At 37.0% G+C, this 20,447-nt stretch overlaps 1 protein-coding gene across 1 annotated transcript; it reads left to right on the forward strand.

The window, feature by feature from the left end:
• Positions 1–1,002: 1,002 nt before the first annotated feature.
• Positions 1,003–18,913, forward strand: TMEM207 (transmembrane protein 207). The gene is given in 6 exon segments (XM_006084773.3): positions 1,003–1,089; positions 2,938–2,975; positions 6,903–6,947; positions 8,569–8,606; positions 8,609–8,710; positions 18,777–18,913. Coding segments are annotated over 6 exon segments (435 nt in total). The 5' UTR covers positions 1,003–1,014.
• The last annotated feature ends 1,534 nt before the right edge of the window (positions 18,914–20,447 follow it).

The following is a 20,447-nucleotide window of genomic DNA, read 5'->3' on the forward strand; positions in this document are numbered from 1 at the left end:
TATTCAGTTTTTAGATTAAGAAATATTGCCTAATTGCCTTCCAGTGAGGCTATACAGTTTTCCCAACCATGTGTGAGAAGGCTTGCCTCCCCACATCTATCTCCTCTCACTATATTATCAATTTTTTAAACTTGCCAATGTGATTATACTTGTAAGTTATATTTCTCTAATTGTGAATGTGCTTAGGCATTTGAAGATTCTTTCCATCTAACCACTCAGTTCATCATTCCCTAAATAACATCTATTCCACACTGCTTTGAAATGGCAGTAAAAATAAATCTCTATGTTTATTCTCATTTATTTCTAAACTATCCTTGTACAATGATCTTATTGTTTATGTGCAACAGTACCAATTTTTGTACATTTTTCTACTACTATAATATCTTAATATATAGTAGTTTATGCCTCTTCATTGTTCTTTTTCAGAATTCCCCTAAGTATTTTGGCAAACATTTTTGTTGGCAGCTGTGTTGGAGTTGTTTTATTAAAATAAGCATTGAAATATGACCTGTTTAAAAATAAGGTGTGATCATTATGAGGCAGGAAAAGCTTTATGCCCAAGGTTAGGTAAGATCTGGGACTAAAAACGATGTGTAGGAAAAGAAGAGCAAAAAGGACCAACAAAGGGGAGAAAGCCAAGTAAATGTTCCAAGTACAAAAAAGATTTTATATAAAACCCAGAAATACCCTGGAATAAAACATGCACTTGAATATCCTAAGTTCTTTAAGCAGCCAGCCAGTGTTGCAGATCAGCATGTATAACCCTGGCTTTTAAGGGCTTGACAAACAGTACCAAGGTTCTGACCTTAACCTGAAATTCCTTGAACTCTCGGTACCTGTGACCACACACCCAACATTCCTACCCCCAGTACGCACTTTACCAGTCACAAGGAGCCATCGTTAATGAGTGCTCTGGTAGGAAGCATAATTTATAGAGAAGCTAGCAAGTTCTGAGGAAGAGAGAAATTAACACGGACAGCAAACCACTATCTTTGAGCAGCTTGTCCTTTAAGCATGTCGAGATCCAGTCCTTTTAGTTTCACTTCAGTGATCTCCAAAACGGGAACCTGGAGTTTGCCACTATTCCAGGTAACATCTCTCTTTCTGGGAAAAGATTTTCAGAGGTACTCTAAGGACCTGATTGGTTATTGATTTGTTATTTGGGGAAACTTAACTCATACATTTCAAAGATTTCCTTTAAGGAAGTGTTACCGGGATTGTATTACTACTTACATTTATTGGTCAAAGCTACAGAAAACAAAATGACCTATGCTATTAGTCTTATTTCTACTTTATTTAGTTCTATTGCTATTGAAGTAAGATGATGCAATGTAATCTTTGCTACACTGTAAAACATTTTTTTAGAATAAAAATATCATATCATATCAAAATGCTATGATAGGGCTAATTTAAGACATATTTGTTTACTCTTGCCTGCAGCCACACTTGATGCTTGAGTTTCCCATTGCTGAACAATGTAGACAGAACCATGGTAGTTTACTTTGTTTCCTCTACCCTAGCATCTCACTCAAGAGTAATACCTGCATCTCTGCATATGTGTTACTTGAATGCAAAGTATCTGAATGATTTAGTTCTGAAATATATTAAGACTTTGCTCCCCATTTCCTGACAACCCGGAGTCTGACAGCTACTGCCTTGGCTGAGGGTGTATAGCACACCAGAAGATTAGGAAATTACTTCAAAGTGAAATGCTGGCTTTACTTGTTTATCTGTTCAACTGGATCCCAAATGATTTCATCTAGTCATACATAAACTCTCTTTATGGACAAAATTTGAATGTTCATTTTCCTCCCAGTTAGTATCCAAATCTATTTTCAGCATTCTAGCAAAAGAGAGTACAAGTCATGTTCTGTGCTTATAAATTGTTCATTACCACGCTCTCTGACGGCCAATTCATGGCTCCATCTGTGACTCCACAAATCTCTTTGCCCAGATAAACCTGGTGGAGTAAATATAAGGTGCTGACAAAGATGCGTTTGAGATTAATAATAAGAAAAAAAAAGACATCTCCCACAAAATTCCTATGTGTATCATTTAAAATTTTTGTAACTACTTACTTGGTTTTATACTTCTGTGTTATAGACCAGGAAAAGTCATACTTCACTAACCTCACCAACCCATATTTAGGACTATTTATAAAGGACATTTAAAGATGTTTCTGTTGTACACAGGAGGAGTCTCAAGTCAAGGGAAAAACAAACAAAACCTTAAGAAAGGAGCACTTTATTTCCTCTGTGATGTGAGTTACTGTAAACTGTAAGGCTCAACACACAGAACTAAGATAATTGCGTAGGATTGCTTATGCTTTGGGTCTTTTAAAACAAAGCCATGAAGACTATTACTTTTCCCTTCTTCTTTGATAAAGAGAGAAATGTAAATCTCAACAAGAATGTCATGTGCTCTTAAATTGACCTTTGCCTTAAAGCAGGTTAAAGTCACTCCTTCATGCATATATTTAATACCCAATAATGCTAATGGCATGGACTTCTGTTTTATGTAGAGAACTTGATGTCTGTGTGTGAAAATAATAAAATAATTAACCTCCTCCATCTAGCTAAAATTTGAAAACAAAGAAAAAAAGCAAGGTGCATAAAGGCTTTTTAGAGCAAGCAAAATCTGCCTAGAGAAAAAAACAAAAAGATTTTTTCATCCATCTATAATTATGTGTAGGATAGAAATCTGGTTTACAATACATATCTCCTGTCACTGCTGAGCTGGAAAATCTACCCAGAGATTGTTTTTTTTGTTTTGTTTTTTCAATTAAAATTCTGTTCGCCTGACAATAGCCGAGTCGGCTGTGAGCATTACTTACAGAAACAAAATTATAAAAACCCACATTGTCTCTAAGTGCTGTTGTATTAAAGGATTAGACTGATGAGATGTTTGGATTTTATTTGTTCTAAACATGTGTTTCAGTTGGTGCTCTCGGACCCACCATGTGAAGAAAATGAAATGTAAGTAAATAGCAAGAGACATTTTCAAAATTGAAAGAATAAAAAAAGGGCTCAAATTTTAAGAAACCTCAATAGAGTTCCAAATGACCATTATAACCATGCAAGAAAAATAAAGGTAAATTGTTTTAAATGCAAATGGCTTGATTTTTCTAAAAGCAGGGGAAAATGCACTTTTATTATGATCAGCTTTGTTAAATAAATAAGAGGCCTGGTTAATTTGTAGGTATTTTTGTTCACAGCATTCTCCACCTTTGAGGTTTCAAGGTACTTTACATTCATGAAAGAATTATTACATCCTATATGGCTGCATACATACCCATAAATCACATTGGTGATGGGGGGTAGCTTTCTGGATAAATCAGTTTCAAATATAAACAGACTAATGAAATTTCTAACCTGTATTATGTGTAGCTTTCAAAGTGCAGATATACAGTTGTGGGGGCTAAAAATTTATAATAATAAAAGTGTAATATGTTAATTAGACCGGAAGGCTGAACAGTGGAACAACTGTCCAGACAACCTTCGGGATGAAGCCAGGGCTGTGAGGGCCGAGCCCCTTGCACGAATTTCATGCATCAGGCCTCTAGTATATATAATACTTTTCCTCCCATCTTCTATGTTTTTCTGAAAGAGCTAACAATTAAATTGAGACAGATTGATAGGAGAAAACCAGAATTTTAATACATGTCCATGGGAAATTCACATAAGCATGAAAATTCCAAATATAATTGGGCAAAATTGGGTGTCAATGTTATTTTTGCAAAGGAGAAAGAAGGGGACTGGATCTTAGATTGCAAAATTGAGACTGGGCCATTTTCGGGTAACTGAGGAGAGGAAGAGTAGACGTACAAGGCAGGTAAGTATTTGCTGGGAAACTCAGAAACAATGGAACACAGGGTATCTAGCTAATTGGACTTTGACTGAAGCCCTCTTATTTATCCTACTTAATTTAAATTAAACTAAGGTTAATATCCTAAGGTCCCCTTCTTTGAGTAGGCCTTCCCATCTGAATCTCTTAGAAAGGGAAAAAGTCAAAGGTTGATTCCGAATCTTTTGTTTTCTAAAAAATAGCTTAAAATGAATATCCCAAAAGGCAAAAGTTTGGTTCCCTTCACAGTCATGTGTCACTTAATGACTGGGATACATTCTGAGTTCTTAAATTTATCAAAGTAATGAGTTTGTAGTTCATCATAGGTCCACAGATTATCAGCAATGAGAACAGTAATAAAGATCAGTTCTCACTTTTCCCAGATTTCATTTCTTTTTGGCATCATTATTTCAATTTCACCAAGCATATATAAATATCTGAGCAATAACTTTATCTTAAAAAATGTAACTTTTACTACACTGAAAATCTTACATCTAAAATTTGAGTAATTGGAATATTGTCACAGTTCGGATATTTTTTTTAATAACACAAAGAATTTCTGTTTAAAAATTGAACTTGAGAAAGACACAGAAATAATGATGTGGAAGAAAGTACACCAAGTCCGAAGACCCATATTGTAGTTTAAGTTTGGGGGCAGCTAGTGACCTCCCCAATTATTTTTCCACTCTGGGTCTCAGTGGTAAAGTATGTAAAATCCTAAGGGGGAAATAAATTATCCCAAAGGTTCCTGTAGTTCTTAAATTATATGATCACTTTGCATTTCTTCAGCTAACTGCTTCTAGACCATTTTGTTACATATCAGAAAATCCATCAGTAGCTTCACAGATTCAGACAGAGAAAGTGAAGTAAGTCAGTTTGCAAAACTGTTAGCACTGGAAAAAATATTGAGTGACTAAAAAAATTAAATCTAGGAAATAAAATGAGGTAAATTTAGAATCTATAATAATAAAAGCATAATATGCAAACCGACCGAATGGCCAAACAGCAGAACGACCATCTGAGTGACCATCCGGACAACCATGCTATGACACCTACTGGTGCCAGGCCAGCCAAGACAGGTGTGATGTGATTGGTTGGGGGTTTGGCTATTGCCCCATGATCACCCTGCAGAGGGAGGCCCAGGCCACTGACCAGCGAGCTGTGACAGGTGGGCGGGGCCTCTCTCTGGGGGGTAATCGATCACAGGGCTCCCAGACTGTGAGAGGGCACAGGCCAGGCTGAGGGACCCCCTCCCCCCAGTACATGAATTTCATGCACCGGGCCTCTGGTTGACAGTATAATAAGTCAATTTTTAATTTATAATATAGTCTATTTTTAAATGTAAAGAAAAGAAGCAGAGATTTATATATGGAGGGAAATGAAACAATCCACATTCCTGATCATGAGCTTAGATTTCAAGACTCAAAAACAAGAACCTTCTGTTACTTTATTTGGCTAAATCACCAAGAAAAGTTTCCTGCATCCATCTCTAAGGTAGGATACTACATTTTAAAAATTTATATATTTCAATGTGATATTTAAATTTTTTATGACTACAAAAGTGATATATGTACATTATAAAAATTTAACCAGTATAAAAATATTGAAAAGATAAAGTGCCTCATGACATCCATCTTCAAGTGAAGCAAATATTGTTAGTAATTTGATGTATGTGTATATATAACTATATAATACTTATTTTGTGAAATCATTATATTTGTATTATAAATGTATACAAAGTAGAAATGATGCTGTTTATTATTTTACTTATCAAGGCTTTTAACTATAAATATAAATCTACATTTTTGATGAATATATAATATTTCTTTAAGAGGAAGTACCATTAATTATTTTTAAAATCCTCTATTGATGATCACTTGTCTTAGGATGCTTTTTTAAAAAGTCACACTTCAGCTGTCATTTTTCCCAGCCATCTATACCTGTGCATTTGGCTAAATTCTCTAGGTGCAAAACAAACAAACACCCCAAAAACTTATTCTCTGGATGATTGAGTTTTGTCTTAAATATTTGGGGTAAAATTTTTAAGTTGACAATCACATATGTTAAAAAGTCATTTCTGAAGAGTAGTGTGATAAACAGGACACACTTTCTCCTTAGGGAGGCTGTGAGCAATAAATTAGCTGACATTTATGAAAGCTTTCAAGCTGAAAAGTGCCGAGTGTTATTTTAACAAAGGCTGAAGAAAACGTGATTAAGGGCAGTGCCATCTCAGAAGCTTATCGGGCTGTGATGAACAGCCTTCAACTCGTTAATCCCAGAATACTGTAACAGCAGCCCATCTACCGAGGTTGAAAAATGTCCATCAGCAAACATACATTCAAAGCACTGTGTGTGGCATAGCAAGGGACTCTGGAATGAACAGCACATGTGTCTAAACCTGGGGAGTTATACCTCCTAAAAATCACACTGTGAACCAAAATGTGATCTTTTTCTGTGTGATCTTTTTAAACTTATCTTAAGAACAATTAAGTTATGCTGAAGCACATAAATGGTTTGGCCATCCTGACTAACAGATCAACTTCTAACTCCTTGGTACATGGTGTGTATGGCCACACTCATTCATTTTCCTTTTATCCTAATTTATTTTTTCAACCAGAATTGCAGGGCTCCTTTCTCTACCAAGACATCCAAGGTTAATAGGCACTATGACCTTCCCTGGATAATTTGCATTTTAAAGGACTCCAGGTCTCTGAATAAACAGACTAGTGGAATGGTTATCTACTAATACCTATCACATGGTAGTCCTGAAAAGTTAGTCACTATCTTCTCAATGTACTACAGTATTTTTAACTCTGGCATCAAACCTATTACTATGCAATTATCTGTTTTTAAGTATCTGACAGTTTCCACTCACATGACGTGGACATATGGGAAACATTTACCAATTGTGTTGGGGGCCTTGCAGTGAGTAAATTATTGTTGGGGAAACAGGTGTAATCAGAAAAAAATATTATGGTGCAAAAGAATAGGTTTGGGGCAAAAGAATAGGTTTGGGCCACTTAGAGGTCCAACACTAATTGTTCTTTCTTTGTCACCAGGTACATAAACTATAAAAATCAATACCCAAATGATTGGTATATCTGGTAAGGACATCTTCACTTCTATATATATAAAAGCCTAAGGGACTATTATGATTGAATGACCAGAACAACCAGAATGACCAGTCGACCAGTTGCTATGATGCACACTGACCACAAGGGGGCAGACACTCAATGCAGGAGTTGCCCCCTGGTGGTCAGTGTGCTCCCACAGCCAATCTCCCATGGCCCCTCTCCCCCAGGCAGCTTGCCCCCCTGACAGGCTGGCCAACCTCTCAGGGCCCCTTCCCCTGGCTGGCTGGCCCCCTTATAGATCTTGATCACCAGCCAGGCCAAGGGACCCCACCCATGCACAAATTCATGCACTGGACATCTAGTTGTTTTATAAAAATCTTTGGTAGTATATACATATTCCTTTTACTAAATAACTAATATGGCACATGAAATCATACCTATTAAGAAAATAATAGAGGTCATGTGAATTAATATATGTAGAAACATTACTTTTAGGTTGTTGTCCAGTGTTTACTTAAGTGCTTTCTATAAGAGGGAACTTACTATTTCTAAGAATAAGAATAACTTACTCCCTGGTTGAAAATCTTTAAAAGTAAAATTATTCTTCCTTCTCTTGATATCTTCTGAAATGCACTGATTTTAGTTCTGGCCTTAAAAATCACTCAAAATAAAACTGCTGCCGCTTTTATGAGCTAGACTTTTGGAAATTTTAAAAGTTATTATACTATCTTAAATGTTGACTTTTGTATTTTCCAAATTAAACATTACCAACTTTCTCATTTAGATAGCTCCTCAAAGACAGAGACCATGTCTTATCTTGTCCACCTTTATATATATATATAAAATTATTGATTTCAGAGAGGAGGGGAAAGGGAGAGAGAGATAGAAACATCAATGATGAGAATCATTGATCGGCTGCCTCCTGCAAGCCCCCCAGCTGGGGATTGAGCTCACAACCCAGGCATGTGCCCAGACCGTGAATCTGAACTGTAACCTCCTGGTTCATAGGTCAATACTCAACCACCTAGCCAAGGCCAGCCAGACTTATCTTGTCAACCTTTGAATCCCCAACCCCAACATCTAAAGCAGGGGTCCTCAAACTTTTTAAACAGGGGGCCAGTTCACTGTCCCTCAGACCTTTGGAGGGCCGGACTATAGTTTAAAAAACAAAACAAAACTATGAACAAATTCCTATGCACACTGCACATATCTTATTTTGAAATAAAAAAAACAAAACGGGAACAAATACAATATTTGTATTTGCATGTGGCCCACGGGCCGTAGTTTGAGGACCCCTGAAAAGTCTGTTCAGTTGTTTAAATCCTGGTGGAATGAATGGATTTATGGTTGAATGAAAGGAAAAAGGGGTAAGTGGATTGAAGAACCAAGACACTGCTCCCGAGAACAACCTTCCAAATTTCAAAGAGAAAACAATTATAATCACCTGGCAAGATCAACCCACTCTGAGCTCAGCTTATGTTCCAGGTTCAGTGGTGGTGGTGGTGTGGGGAGGGGTTGCTTAAGGAATTCAGCCTCTCACATTGCTTGCAGCCAGTCTTGCTGAGTTCTTGCCCCCTTTTCAGGGTGTAATAGGAGTCTTAAGTTTCCTGCATGCTCCACCTCAATCCTCTCCTGATTCTTCTGACACCAGGTTCTTGCTCCTAATTTTCCTGGTGGCTCTGCTATGCGGAGAGTGCTCTCCTGCCTTCCCTGCTGGCTGAGGAGATGCGGGATGGGTTCCTCAAGACGCACCGGGGCTGTTTTTGCTGTCGGCGACTTGGACCCTGTTTATGGTAGGCTCTCTGCACATTTCTGGCCTTGGTCTTTGAAACCTTATGGTTTTGTGGTGAATTAGAAATCTAATCTCCGAAAATCAGATTTGTGAACTTACAACAAGACATAGTTTATCAAAGATTGAAAGGCATGCATTGGGGAGAGAGTCTAAGTGAGAAAACTTCAGAAGAAGGGAGATCCCAATAGAAAAAAAACACGTGTCTTAGGAAAATGGTTTATAGTTAAGTATGGGGATAGAACCTAAATATTTTGCTCAGTTGACATGAATAAAAGAGGAGCTATATAAGGTTGGTCACTTTAGGTGAGTGTAGGGTTTAGGGTACAGAGAAGTATTTCTGAGTTTTTTATCAGTCAATACTACCCTGTATTCATAGTCTCATTTACTAAACTCTCTATACCTCACTTACCTACAGTAACATTGAACCACACTGTTCAGATTGCTGTCAATGCAGAATCTGAAAATTTGGAATTGGAAGGGAAGTATAAATATTCATATTTTTTCTTCCCAGACACATTGGTAGCATCCTGAACCTGCCTTCTTCCACCCCTGCCCCTCAAACCATGCCCTTCCTATTATTGTCTAGTCTTCAGTAGGAGGGAAGGAATGGAGAAAACTGAGGTCATACAGTCATTGTTAATTCCAGGCCTTGTCCTCACCCAGAACATCTGTTCTGAGACTTTCCCTCTAAGTCACTGCACTGTATACCACAGTTGCCTCTAGAGTGCTTAGTAGAGAATGACAACTGCACTTCAGAAACTTGGGCCAGATAAGATTTCCCATAGAGAGTGTAGGGCATGTCCTGGAAAAACTAAAAGCAAAATAAAAAGTGGGATGTGAATAAGATAAAATGTTTTAATATCAAAATTCATTACTGTAAGGTTTGGTGATTATATTCACTATTGACTTTTTTAAGCCATTATTTACCCAGGGAAACAGTGTCAATCTGAGAAATGGGTGTTTGGAGAAATAATTAAAATCTCCAATGAAAATAGTTCTTTCTCCTAAACTTAAAATTACTGCCCTCTGAACACAGAGGAAAATAGGGTCACCGACCTTTTAACAAAATGCATGAATCAAAGGGGTCAACACAGTCATTTTGGTCTTATTTTCTGTATTTAACTAGAGGTATTCAATAAACAAATACAGTTATGTTCCTTTCAACTTACTTGAGTTTCTAAAGAGGAGAATTCCCCCTGGTCCTCTTAGCCCTACTGTTACTCTAAGGAAGACTTTTCTAGACTTCCTGGAATCTTTAAATATATATATATATATGTTTAATTTGAGTAAGTTACCCACTTATACTGTTATAATTTTAAGACAATCTATGTGCCACGGTTATATCCCAATTTATCTAATGTTTTCATATTTCCTGGATGGTGGTTCATATGCATGCTTTTGAATTTACCTGAACTTGTCTGAACAAGTATAACTGAGAGAAGGGATCAAGGCTGATATGCTTCTTCAGAAATCTGCATGTAATAGCACTGAGTGCAGGGCATTAGCATCACATTCTCTATAGTATCCTGAAGTCATTATGGACAGGAAAGAAAATACTTGGGGAAAATTGTTTTGTTTTCTTTAAATAACATAGTCCCAATTTAATTCACATCTACCAAGTGTTAGGCAGTAGGTCAGGGACTTCTCAGAGATTATCTCTAGTTCCTAAAAACGGCTTGGAAAAGTGGCTATTACTTCTTTCAGAGGATGTTATCTACTTTTCTCACTCTATTGAATAAATGCACCACATAGATCTTTGCTGTAAGTCAACTAATCGACTTCAAGTTACCCAGAATTAAGGTTAGGAAGCTAAACAAAATATGGGCAGGCACTCATGGTTTACCAACCTACATTAAGTACAACCTATATCCTGTGTCTCCAGATGTTTCCATATTGCAATTCCTTAATGATAGAGATTGCTCTCCAGAGTCCTCATTCCCTTCCTTATTCTCTCTATTCCTCATTAATTCCACAGGTATAGCTCTGCATCTTACTTTGATCAGGAACAATCTCTCCTCAGCTTAATATGCATTACCAAGTTCACTTTTATTGATTTCCATCTTAGGAGACCACAGTTTCAGTTTCCCCTCCCTATTAATTCTTTCCTTCACCTACACTAGGTTGGGTGTTAGGTTGTTCTATCCATTGACCATCTCCCATCCTAGCCCCTGGATGCTCAGGAGGTCTGTACAGGCCATAAACAGTCATTCACTTAGCCTTTGATGTGGATGTGACTCCCAGAGTTGTGCTTCTTGGCCTTTTTAGTTCTCCTTTCTAAAATAAAATATAAAAGAGTAATTTAGGAAGTGGTATTATCTGTGATCTCTAGTCACTTCTTCTTAAGTAGCAATTTTCGGAAGTAAATTCCAGGGAGTCAATATTTTAAGGTAATCTGAAACCCAGACTCACACTGGATTTCCTTTCCCTACTGTATCCTCACTATGCTTTCACTTCTCTAAACAAATGATTCTTCCTACCTAGTATTTCCACAAAAGGAGCTGTTTTCCAAAAGGGAAGTGAGGAAACCACTACCAGGATCTTTGTATGGTTAAAGAGGGAGGGAAGGGCCCAAACCACAGCCTCTACCTCCACAACCCACACAAACTATGTGCTCACAGCTTGGAGTTGAGTGCCGTTACTATTGGTTTTATATGCTCAGTCTGCAGGATATAGGGTGCACTTCTGATTCTTCCTCATAGCCTCTGTTCAGAATTGGGGTGGAATGAGAACTCATTGGAGGACACTGGTGACATGTTAGAATATGAAATAAGGGTGTCTGGACTTCCTGTCACCCCTGGAGCACAAAGGGCATAATAGATTGTTCCCTCTGACTACAGAATGTAGAAAGTGGGTCATTTAAAACATCTTAATGGCGGGACTAGATTTGCTATATTCACCTTGCGTTCCTCCTAGGCCTTTATTTTATTTTCCAGAACTCATTTCATGTTATTACCACTATTTGCTGAATATATTAGTTGAAATAGCTCTGCTCTTCTGACCTGTGATTGAGAGGTTTGACTCTCAGGATCCCATGGAAGTTGCCTCAACTGAATAGAGCCAAGAGGATAATTTTGACTGATTATTAGCGGCTAGAGTGGACTGATTTAAGTACATAAAATAGGAATGTTCTCTCGCTAGCAGTTCCTGACAATATTACATGGCTCAGGTTGCCAATTATCTTGATTAGAAATATTAAAGAGAGAGAGGAAAACACTTGGTTTGGGCACCTCATCAAAGGTGTTTAAGGAAGGCCTTATAGCCCAGCCCATCTGAATGTCGGATGAGGTTTTTGTCTGGGAAAGGTCCTTGGAAATCTCAGCAAACACCCTGCCCCCAATAGCATCTCCTGGGCCAATAGTCATATATTTTCACAGTTCTCTGCTGATCCGGTGCTCAGATCTCTCAGTTTTTCTTCCCCTCTCATAGGGTCTATATTTCCAAGTCTGTAATATGTAATGACTAAGTTCTTTATGCCCCAATAAGGGAAAATTAATCTATCTGATACCTGAGGGTAAGAAGAAAAAGGAAGCATTGTTAGAGAAAGAAGAGGAAGAGAAAGACCAGAAGAAAGAGAAGGAGAAGAGAAAGATGGAAAGTAACCTATAGTTTGAAGTTGAAGATATTTTAAGGACTGACATGAAAACCTGTTTATTTTATGTAATCCCTAAAATCATGTTATTTTGCTCTGCTTCAGGCCCAACTCTTCTTCCTGACGTGGCCCCAGGATCTCCTAGTTAGACCTTTTCCCCCTATTAGCCTTCCTCCACCCCCAACACCTCTGATCCTGTTTTCTATTCCCACTCTTTTATAATCTCAGAAAGGACCCATTCACTGCCCGTATGTCTTCTTGAATGAGGTAAATCCATGCAGTAATCTGAGATCTTCTTGTTCTCCTCTTTCAACCATCAGAGACTAACAATTCAAGTATAATTCAGGTTTGTGATTTTAAGCACCTGTGTCAGCAGTAAAAATAATGTAGTGTTTCACTGTTGTTGTTTTGTAATCTCATTATTTTACCTATGTTAATGAAGCTTCTGGAATTCTTCCTTTCTGATAATTCAACAGAATACACAGATTTACAACCCATTGTTTCCCCCATACCTCTCCTCAAGTGTGTAAATCTAGAGTGAGAACTCATATTGGGCCACGGAAAGTGATTTTTTTAAAGGAATGTATCGATTTAGTAAAGGTGGAGATACAAGAAGAGAAAATTAAAATTCTCACACAACCCTTTCTATCCCAAATTTCTATCATTTGTGATCAATATTCCCCACTTTGTAAGACCAAGGACTATATAACAAGGAGAATAGGTAGAGTTCTGGGGGCACCTAAGTGGGGGAAAAAGAAAACAAAAAATGTTTTGGGTTTCTTAGATTAATTGTTTGGTTTATATTTTAAATTCATGTTTTAAAAAATAAGTAATGACAAAGGAGTCATTAAAAGGAGTTTTAAAATTTATTATAAACAAGTGTTTTCATAATTCACTGAAAATGTGAATAATAGTATGTTTCCATTTAAAATAAGGTTTTGAAGCTGCATAAAAACCCTTATTTATAAAGTAGTGCTGCCGCCAGCTGGGTACATGAGTAGGGGGTGCCCTCCGATGTTTGTGGAGTCTGGGGGCACAGCTGAAATAAGCATTTTTAGAAGCCTTCACGATATGAGGTGGAAGAAGATTTTAGTCGTATAGCTACATCCCTTGGTTTGCAATGTCCCATTTCCCTCAAGCCAGTCCTGAAAGAGAGGTAGCTGGGGGTTCAGCAAAGCCAGTGCCCAGATTTTCTGTTCCATGTTGCAGCCAGGTGTGATTAGCATTCAGGCCAGATTAAATTTAGTTCATGTGTAAAGCCCAACATTCATGGCTATGCACCGTTTGAGCGCAAGCGAGCACAGCTCCTTCCTCCTCCTCCCCCTCCCCCTCTAGCATGAGTCCCTAAAGGGGAGGCATGAGAGAGAGAGAGAGTGATTTTCCTTTTTTTGGAAGTGTATATATTTAGATTTTGCAAGCTTGCTGTGGCCACCACCATCCTGGCCAATTACCTATTTCTAGGTGTGATTGATGGGCAAGTATTTTATTAGGTCCCTCAGACCTTTACTGGGCTTGTGGCTAAACTGCCTTTGTCTAGTCCAGGGGTGGGCAACCTTTTTGTGAGTGCGTGCCAAAACCAGCAAAATCTCTGACTCAAAATTCTTCTGCGTGCCAACCCTAATTTTTTGAGAACATGTTACGCCTACTTGATATCTCTTAAGGTGTACGTATGTGAAGAACCTTGAAGAAATAATAAAATTCATTCGAGCGACAAAAACAGTATATGATGATGAAAAATACATTTATTCTTTAATGTATACATGTACACTGATAGTCTGACAGAAAACTTTATGACTCCGTTTGATATTATCAGTGGGACTTTTGCTGCTGCATCACTGATGACAGAGATTTTACATCAGGTTTATATTTCGTGACCTTCAGAAATATGCACGAGCTACTACTTTCATCCATCAGGCTACTCCTATTATGAGACTTAACAAAATTCATCACTGAGAACAAAGATTCACAAGCATATGTGGATGAAACCAAAACACTGGTCGTATCTAGGAAGGCAGGGAGAGTTAAGGCAGAGGCAGAGAAATTGCTTTTCCCCTCTCTCGGTAATCCATGTCTATGGTCTTTAAGATAACTTGTTATGTAAAATTATTTATCTAAGATGCACCTACACTGAATTTATCTGAAAAATAAAAAGGTCGATATTAAGAAAAAAATTGTAAATGGAAGATTATAAGAGAGGGTTTCGCGTGCCAGCAAAAGTTACTGGCGTGCCATGTTTAGCACACGTGCCAGGGATTGCCCACCCCTGGTCTAGTCCCTTCCCTATGGATCAGACTTAGTGTTAAATGTAGCTTTTAACAATGCTGCATAAATGGCATGTCTATATCTAGTCTTCCCTTTTACTCCTTTTTCTGTTAAATGATAACCAGGTTATTACAATGGTATCAGTAAGTCAGTTAAAGATAATAAAGAGAACAAAATGTGGGGTTTGGGAGGTGAGAGAGGGATGAAGAGTATGAGGCAGAAAAACAATCTAAGTGTTCATTAGAAAAGAGAATTTGAGAGACTAAGAGAAGGCTCCCTGCCGTTATCTTTCTATATTTTAAAACAAAAAATAATAAGTTACTATAAAATCTGCATTGAACTCTTTCTATTTCATGTGTATTCAGAGCTGGGTCCTTCAGCCCTGACAGCAGCAAGCAGGTCCCCTGTCTTCCTGGAGGTGAGAACCTTCTGAGACCCCTACTGGGGACACTCATTTTGGCTTAACTTCTCAGATCTGATTTCCCTGATGATGCTTTCAACTATCCAATTACCCTGACCCCATTTCTTCTGCTATTTCAGAGATAATCTTTCCTTTTTCTTATTTCAAGGCAAATAGAAATACCAGTCTTCCAGCAGCCATTAAATGTGAATGCTTCAAGTTGAGGAGGGGAAGGAGGATAGGGGAGAGACAGAAAAGAGCAGGTCTTACACTGTGCTCCCTACTTCCCCCATCACACCCAGGATTCCATCTTGTGTTAGGATCCTTTTTTAAATGTCACTTCCCTATTCTTTATGCTCTACATGTAAATATTCTGTGACTCCTTTAGGTAAGGAAAGAGAGTATTTTATTTACACTTTCATGGACAGGCATGATAATAGTTACCGCTCACATTTATTGAGCATTTACCATGTGTCATGCTCTGTGGTAACACCTGATATCTCCAATTTCATTTCTTTCCTCCTATACCTCTATGAGGGGCTCACTATCATTCTGAACCTTCTAAAGATGATAGAACAAAGGTGCTTAGAGATTAAGTAACACAGTAGATGAAAGAACTGTGACTGGAATTCAGGCATTCTTAGCTACCCCCATATAAAAGAACAGGATGAGATAGAGAAGGGAAAAGATTAAAAAAAAAAGAGGTCAAAAGGGCACATTAACATAAGCCAAGTTCATGGGAGTGATTATTAATTGTGTGGGAAATCTGAAATCTGCCTACAAAAACTCAGCAGTAAGTGTATTGATTTACACACTTAAACAACAGACTCTAATACCTTCACCAACAGTTCTGTTAAAACCATAGGATTTTTAACTTTTTTAAAATCCTCACCAGATACTATTTTTTCCATTTATTTTTTTAGAGAAAGTAGAAGGGAGGGAAGAGGGGGAGAGTGAGAGAGAGAGAAGGAGAGAAACATTATGTGAGAGAGACACATGGATTGGTTGCCTCCTTCACACGCCCAGACCGGACGCAGGGATTGAACCTGCAACCGAGGAACATGCCTTTCACCAGGAACTGAACCCACAAGCCTGCGGTCTTCGGACAGATTCTCTAACCACTGAGCAACCGGCCAGGCAGGAATTTTTAACTTTTAACTCAGATTCTTAATTTGTCCAAAGATAAAAATAATGTCTGCTCCCCTCCCAATCATGTGATTTTATACATAAACATGATATGAAACAAATTGAAAACGGATATATGTTTGACTTTATGAAAGCTCTGAACACATTGTCTTATTTTTTTATTAATTGTTTATCAAATGAATGTCTTGTGGCTTTCATAGCAAGTTTAGAGCAACAGACAAATCTGTAGTAAGGAGGTAACAGTAAAACAGGGCAATGGTCGATATCCTGTTACCTGGAGCCCAGTATTGATAATGGCAGTGATGGAAACCCATTTGAGCTGATAATTGTGTCAGGTCAGTCTGATTGAGGCCTCCAGCAGAACGATAGCTAAGTTACCATTGACTTTGTATTGAACACTCCAGGAGCATTCACCTGACTGTCCTGGAGAATGGGAGGGGCTCAGTACAAGTGTCCACAATGGAGGAAGTGCTGGGGCAAGTGCACTTTATCAATGTTAACTGTTTTATCAAGTCCCTCAGACTTAGCTGACATCACCCTAAACTTCCTAACTGCAAAAGACTAATGCCACAAAATTTTTCATTGAATAATTTCTGTTATAATGTTAATAATGATAATGATTAAAACATTATTTGACCATTAAAATAGGATAGATTGGAAAATGATATTGTAAATAAAAGAAAATATGCACATTTGTAACATAGTATAGTTCTTAATGTGTACTAATAATATTAGTATTTATACTAATAGGAATGATAATTAAACATTAATGAGTAATTACTGTGCACCAGGCTTTGTTTTATATACTTTACACTTATTTAGCCTTGCTTTTATAGATGTAAATACCATCATTATTCTTTTACTACATAAAAGAAAACTAAGAAACAGAAAGATTATATAATCACCTAGAAGTAGATTATTCTTAAATAAATAACTCCTTTAAAAGAGTGCTGAACCAGGAGGTAAGACATATTCTAAATATAACTCTACCTTTACATATTGTATTAATATTTGAGTTTTTATGCTTTGCTCTGCAAACCAGTGAGATACAAAATAAAGCAAATATAAATATATGAAGATCCATGATTCTAAATAAATGTTATTCATTACAAAATAGTAATTTTGAGCAATCTATTCATTGATTCCTATGATGCAGCTATTGCCTAATATATAACTACTCTAAATTGTTTTCATGATAGTGGCATGGTAAAAGGAATCTCCTCCATGGCATCAAATCTTAATCCTTTAAGGAAGAGGTCAGCAAACGCAATTAAGGGCCAGATAGGAGCTGTGTTTGACTTTGCAGGCCATAGAGTTTCTGTGGGACTATTTACCTCTGCCATTATGATGCAAAAAACAGCCACAGAGAAGCTATAAATGAATGGGTATGGCTGTAACACAATTAAATTTAATTTACAAAAGCAGGCAAAGAATTTGACTGTTTAGGTTAAGAGCATAGATTCTTCTTTAAAGGTGAATTTAAAGGTTGTTACTATTGTTTGGGGGAGAAGCAATCAAATCACTCCCAGAAAGGTAAAGGCCCATGTGAAAAAATAAAAGGAAAGAATATGAAGGAAGAAAAGGTTATAAGATATTACTATTGATTTCCTGTGGCTCCAAAAGTCTTTCAGGAAAATACTAATAAAAGATTTGCTAAAGAGCTATTCATAAGTGCATGGTCTCTTGAGGTGATCAGTTTGAGGATGAAAATGCTTTTTTTTGCTATATAATAGCACTGTAGTATGTATAACTAAAAGTGAAGAACTTTGACTTCAAAATTTAAAATGTAAGAATGCCTCTTCCTCATTGTGTGGCATACTTTAATTGCAAACTTTTCACAACTTAACATTTTTACTACTTATCATAAAGAAAATTTAAAAGTAATTATACTAGTTGTGATTTTCAGAACGTAAATATAAAATAATGAAGTTTAGATGTAATATTTTAATGTTTCTAGTGAGATTTGTGTTTCCCATGATGGAAGCGTTAGCTAAAATGACATTACCAGATGGAGGCATCTTGTCTTCTGTTCCACCAAAAATGGTATTTCTTCCTATGATAAAGTTTAATGTATAAATTAGACACAGTAGGAGATTAACAATAATAATAAAATAAAACGATTATAACATTATACTCTAATAAGAGTTACGTGGATGGCTTTGAGGACATAATTAATTGAAATAAGAATTATTTGAGCAGAAGCACTGCAATACCTCGACAGCATGATAACCAAGAAGGCTACTTGGTGGCTAGTGGGCAGGTAGCATATACAACAAGAATACGCTGGACAAAGAGAAGCTTTACATCTGGGTGGGACTGAGCAAGATGGCTCCAGATTTCATCACTTTGCTCAGAACAGCATGCAATTTAAAATGTGTGAATAATTTGTTTCTGAAATTCTTCATTTAATAGGTTTGGACCATGGTTGACCTCAGGAAACTGAAACTGCAGAAAACAAAACCACCCAAAAGGGGCAGCTACTGTCATCAGTTCCTGAGAGCACATTTTCTCACTATAGTGACTCAGATGATTGCATATTTCCCCCCAAGTGTACAAATAATTTTCTGCTGCTCCAGTGATTCAAGAAATGTCAGATTTTACTAGGCACTTCATGTACATCTGTTTTATGCTGAGTAGAAAACTTACAAATCCCCATCTTTCTCTTTCCAGGGACGGAAGCAGCTGTGAACCCAGCTGTTGGAATTCACCTTCCAACTCAAAACCCTGAACTGTGTCATGTTTCAGGTTTCAACACTTCAGGAGCACCTCCTCCATATGAAGAAATTCTGAAATCAAGCCAACTTTAGCTATGGATCATCAATTGAAAAGATTAGAAATATTCTTAAGAGCAAAACATCAAAATTAGGGACAATTTTTCTCATTTAGTGGGAATTCCCAGAGATCAATTAATATAGCCTTGGAAAGGACAAGTAGACAAACAATGAATGTAGAGGGAAAATTTTGGTCAGGATCATATTTTAGTAGTATATTAGTGGACTCAATGGATAACTGCTGTTACATTTTTTTGCTATACATCTAAGTTAATGTTCCTCCATTAATACTCATAGACAGTAATTGATACGCAGTGATCTCAATTAAGTTTAGGATTCCATTCTAGTACACATCACAGCTTTCTCTGCCTAAATTCTGTTTTAATCTGATCTCTCTCCTAGTATGGAGCCAATAAAAATTGTCATAATTTAACAATGACTCAAACAGATATTCAGACACATCCAGAGCCAGAATCAGGGAAAAACAAAAAGTTGGAATAAATCCTCAAAAACGGTTAAGCTATGAATAATACAAATGATTAATATTGAGTTTTAAAATGGGTGTTATCATATTGACAATCTAGGCAGAGGGAAGAATGTGTGAAGGAAGGTGGCTGAAAATAATGAGAAAGCTAAATCCTAACCTCCAATGGTGGGAAGTCAATGAATAATATCTAAAATTAAAACAAAAATCAAGAAATAATGAAAAGTACATCATTTGGAAATTATATTGCAAATATCTGAAGCAAAACACTCAAAAGTTGAGAATAACTCCCTGAAGAAATCAGCTTTAGAGATAATGTTATGCGGGATGAGGTGGAGCAGAATAATGCTATCTCTGTGTGTGTGTGTGTGTGTGTTTATAATAAGCCTATAGTACTATTTGACTTTTAAAACTAAATGCATGCATTACTTTAATTAAAAAGAAATATAAAATTAAACAAATTTTGACAAAGTGATAGCTTACATTTGAAGACAAACAGGAAATCATGATATATGGAAGAATAAAATGTTAAATGTAAATGTGTTTAAGGTGATTTAATATTTTTATTTATTTTCCAAATTTTTGTTCATATCCTATAAGCTGTGTATGTTAAAATCCATTTCAGAACAGTTTGGGGTTATCATTAACACCTATAAAAGTGTAAGCACATCTGGAAATGGGACTAATGATTCAGCAGCTGGAATTGTCAGAAGTTAGTGCAAGTCCGGGTTGAAGTGACCGGAATTTAGTTTTAAGACAGCTGCATTTATGTGTCAGAGCAAGTCTAAGCAAACTACATGCTTGGCCTCTGGTCGATTGGTTTATTTATCCAGGTGAGGAAGGAAGTGTGGGGACAGGGTTTAAGCAGGTGGATAGGGCTGGTAGCAAAAAGACTTTGCTTTCTTTTTTGACAAAGATCTCTTATTAAGTACCACAGGTTACATTTATTTTTTAAAATATATTTTTATTGATTTGAGATTTGAGAGAGGAAGGAAGAGAGAGAGAGAGAGATAGAAACATCAATGATGAGAGAGAATCATTGATTGGCTGCCTCCTACAAGCCCCCCACTGGTGATCGAGCCCACA

The sequence above is a fragment of the Myotis lucifugus genome, unplaced genomic scaffold, assembly GCF_000147115.1.
Source record: "Myotis lucifugus unplaced genomic scaffold, Myoluc2.0 scaffold_14, whole genome shotgun sequence".
NCBI classification, from domain to species: Eukaryota; Metazoa; Chordata; class Mammalia; order Chiroptera; family Vespertilionidae; genus Myotis; species Myotis lucifugus.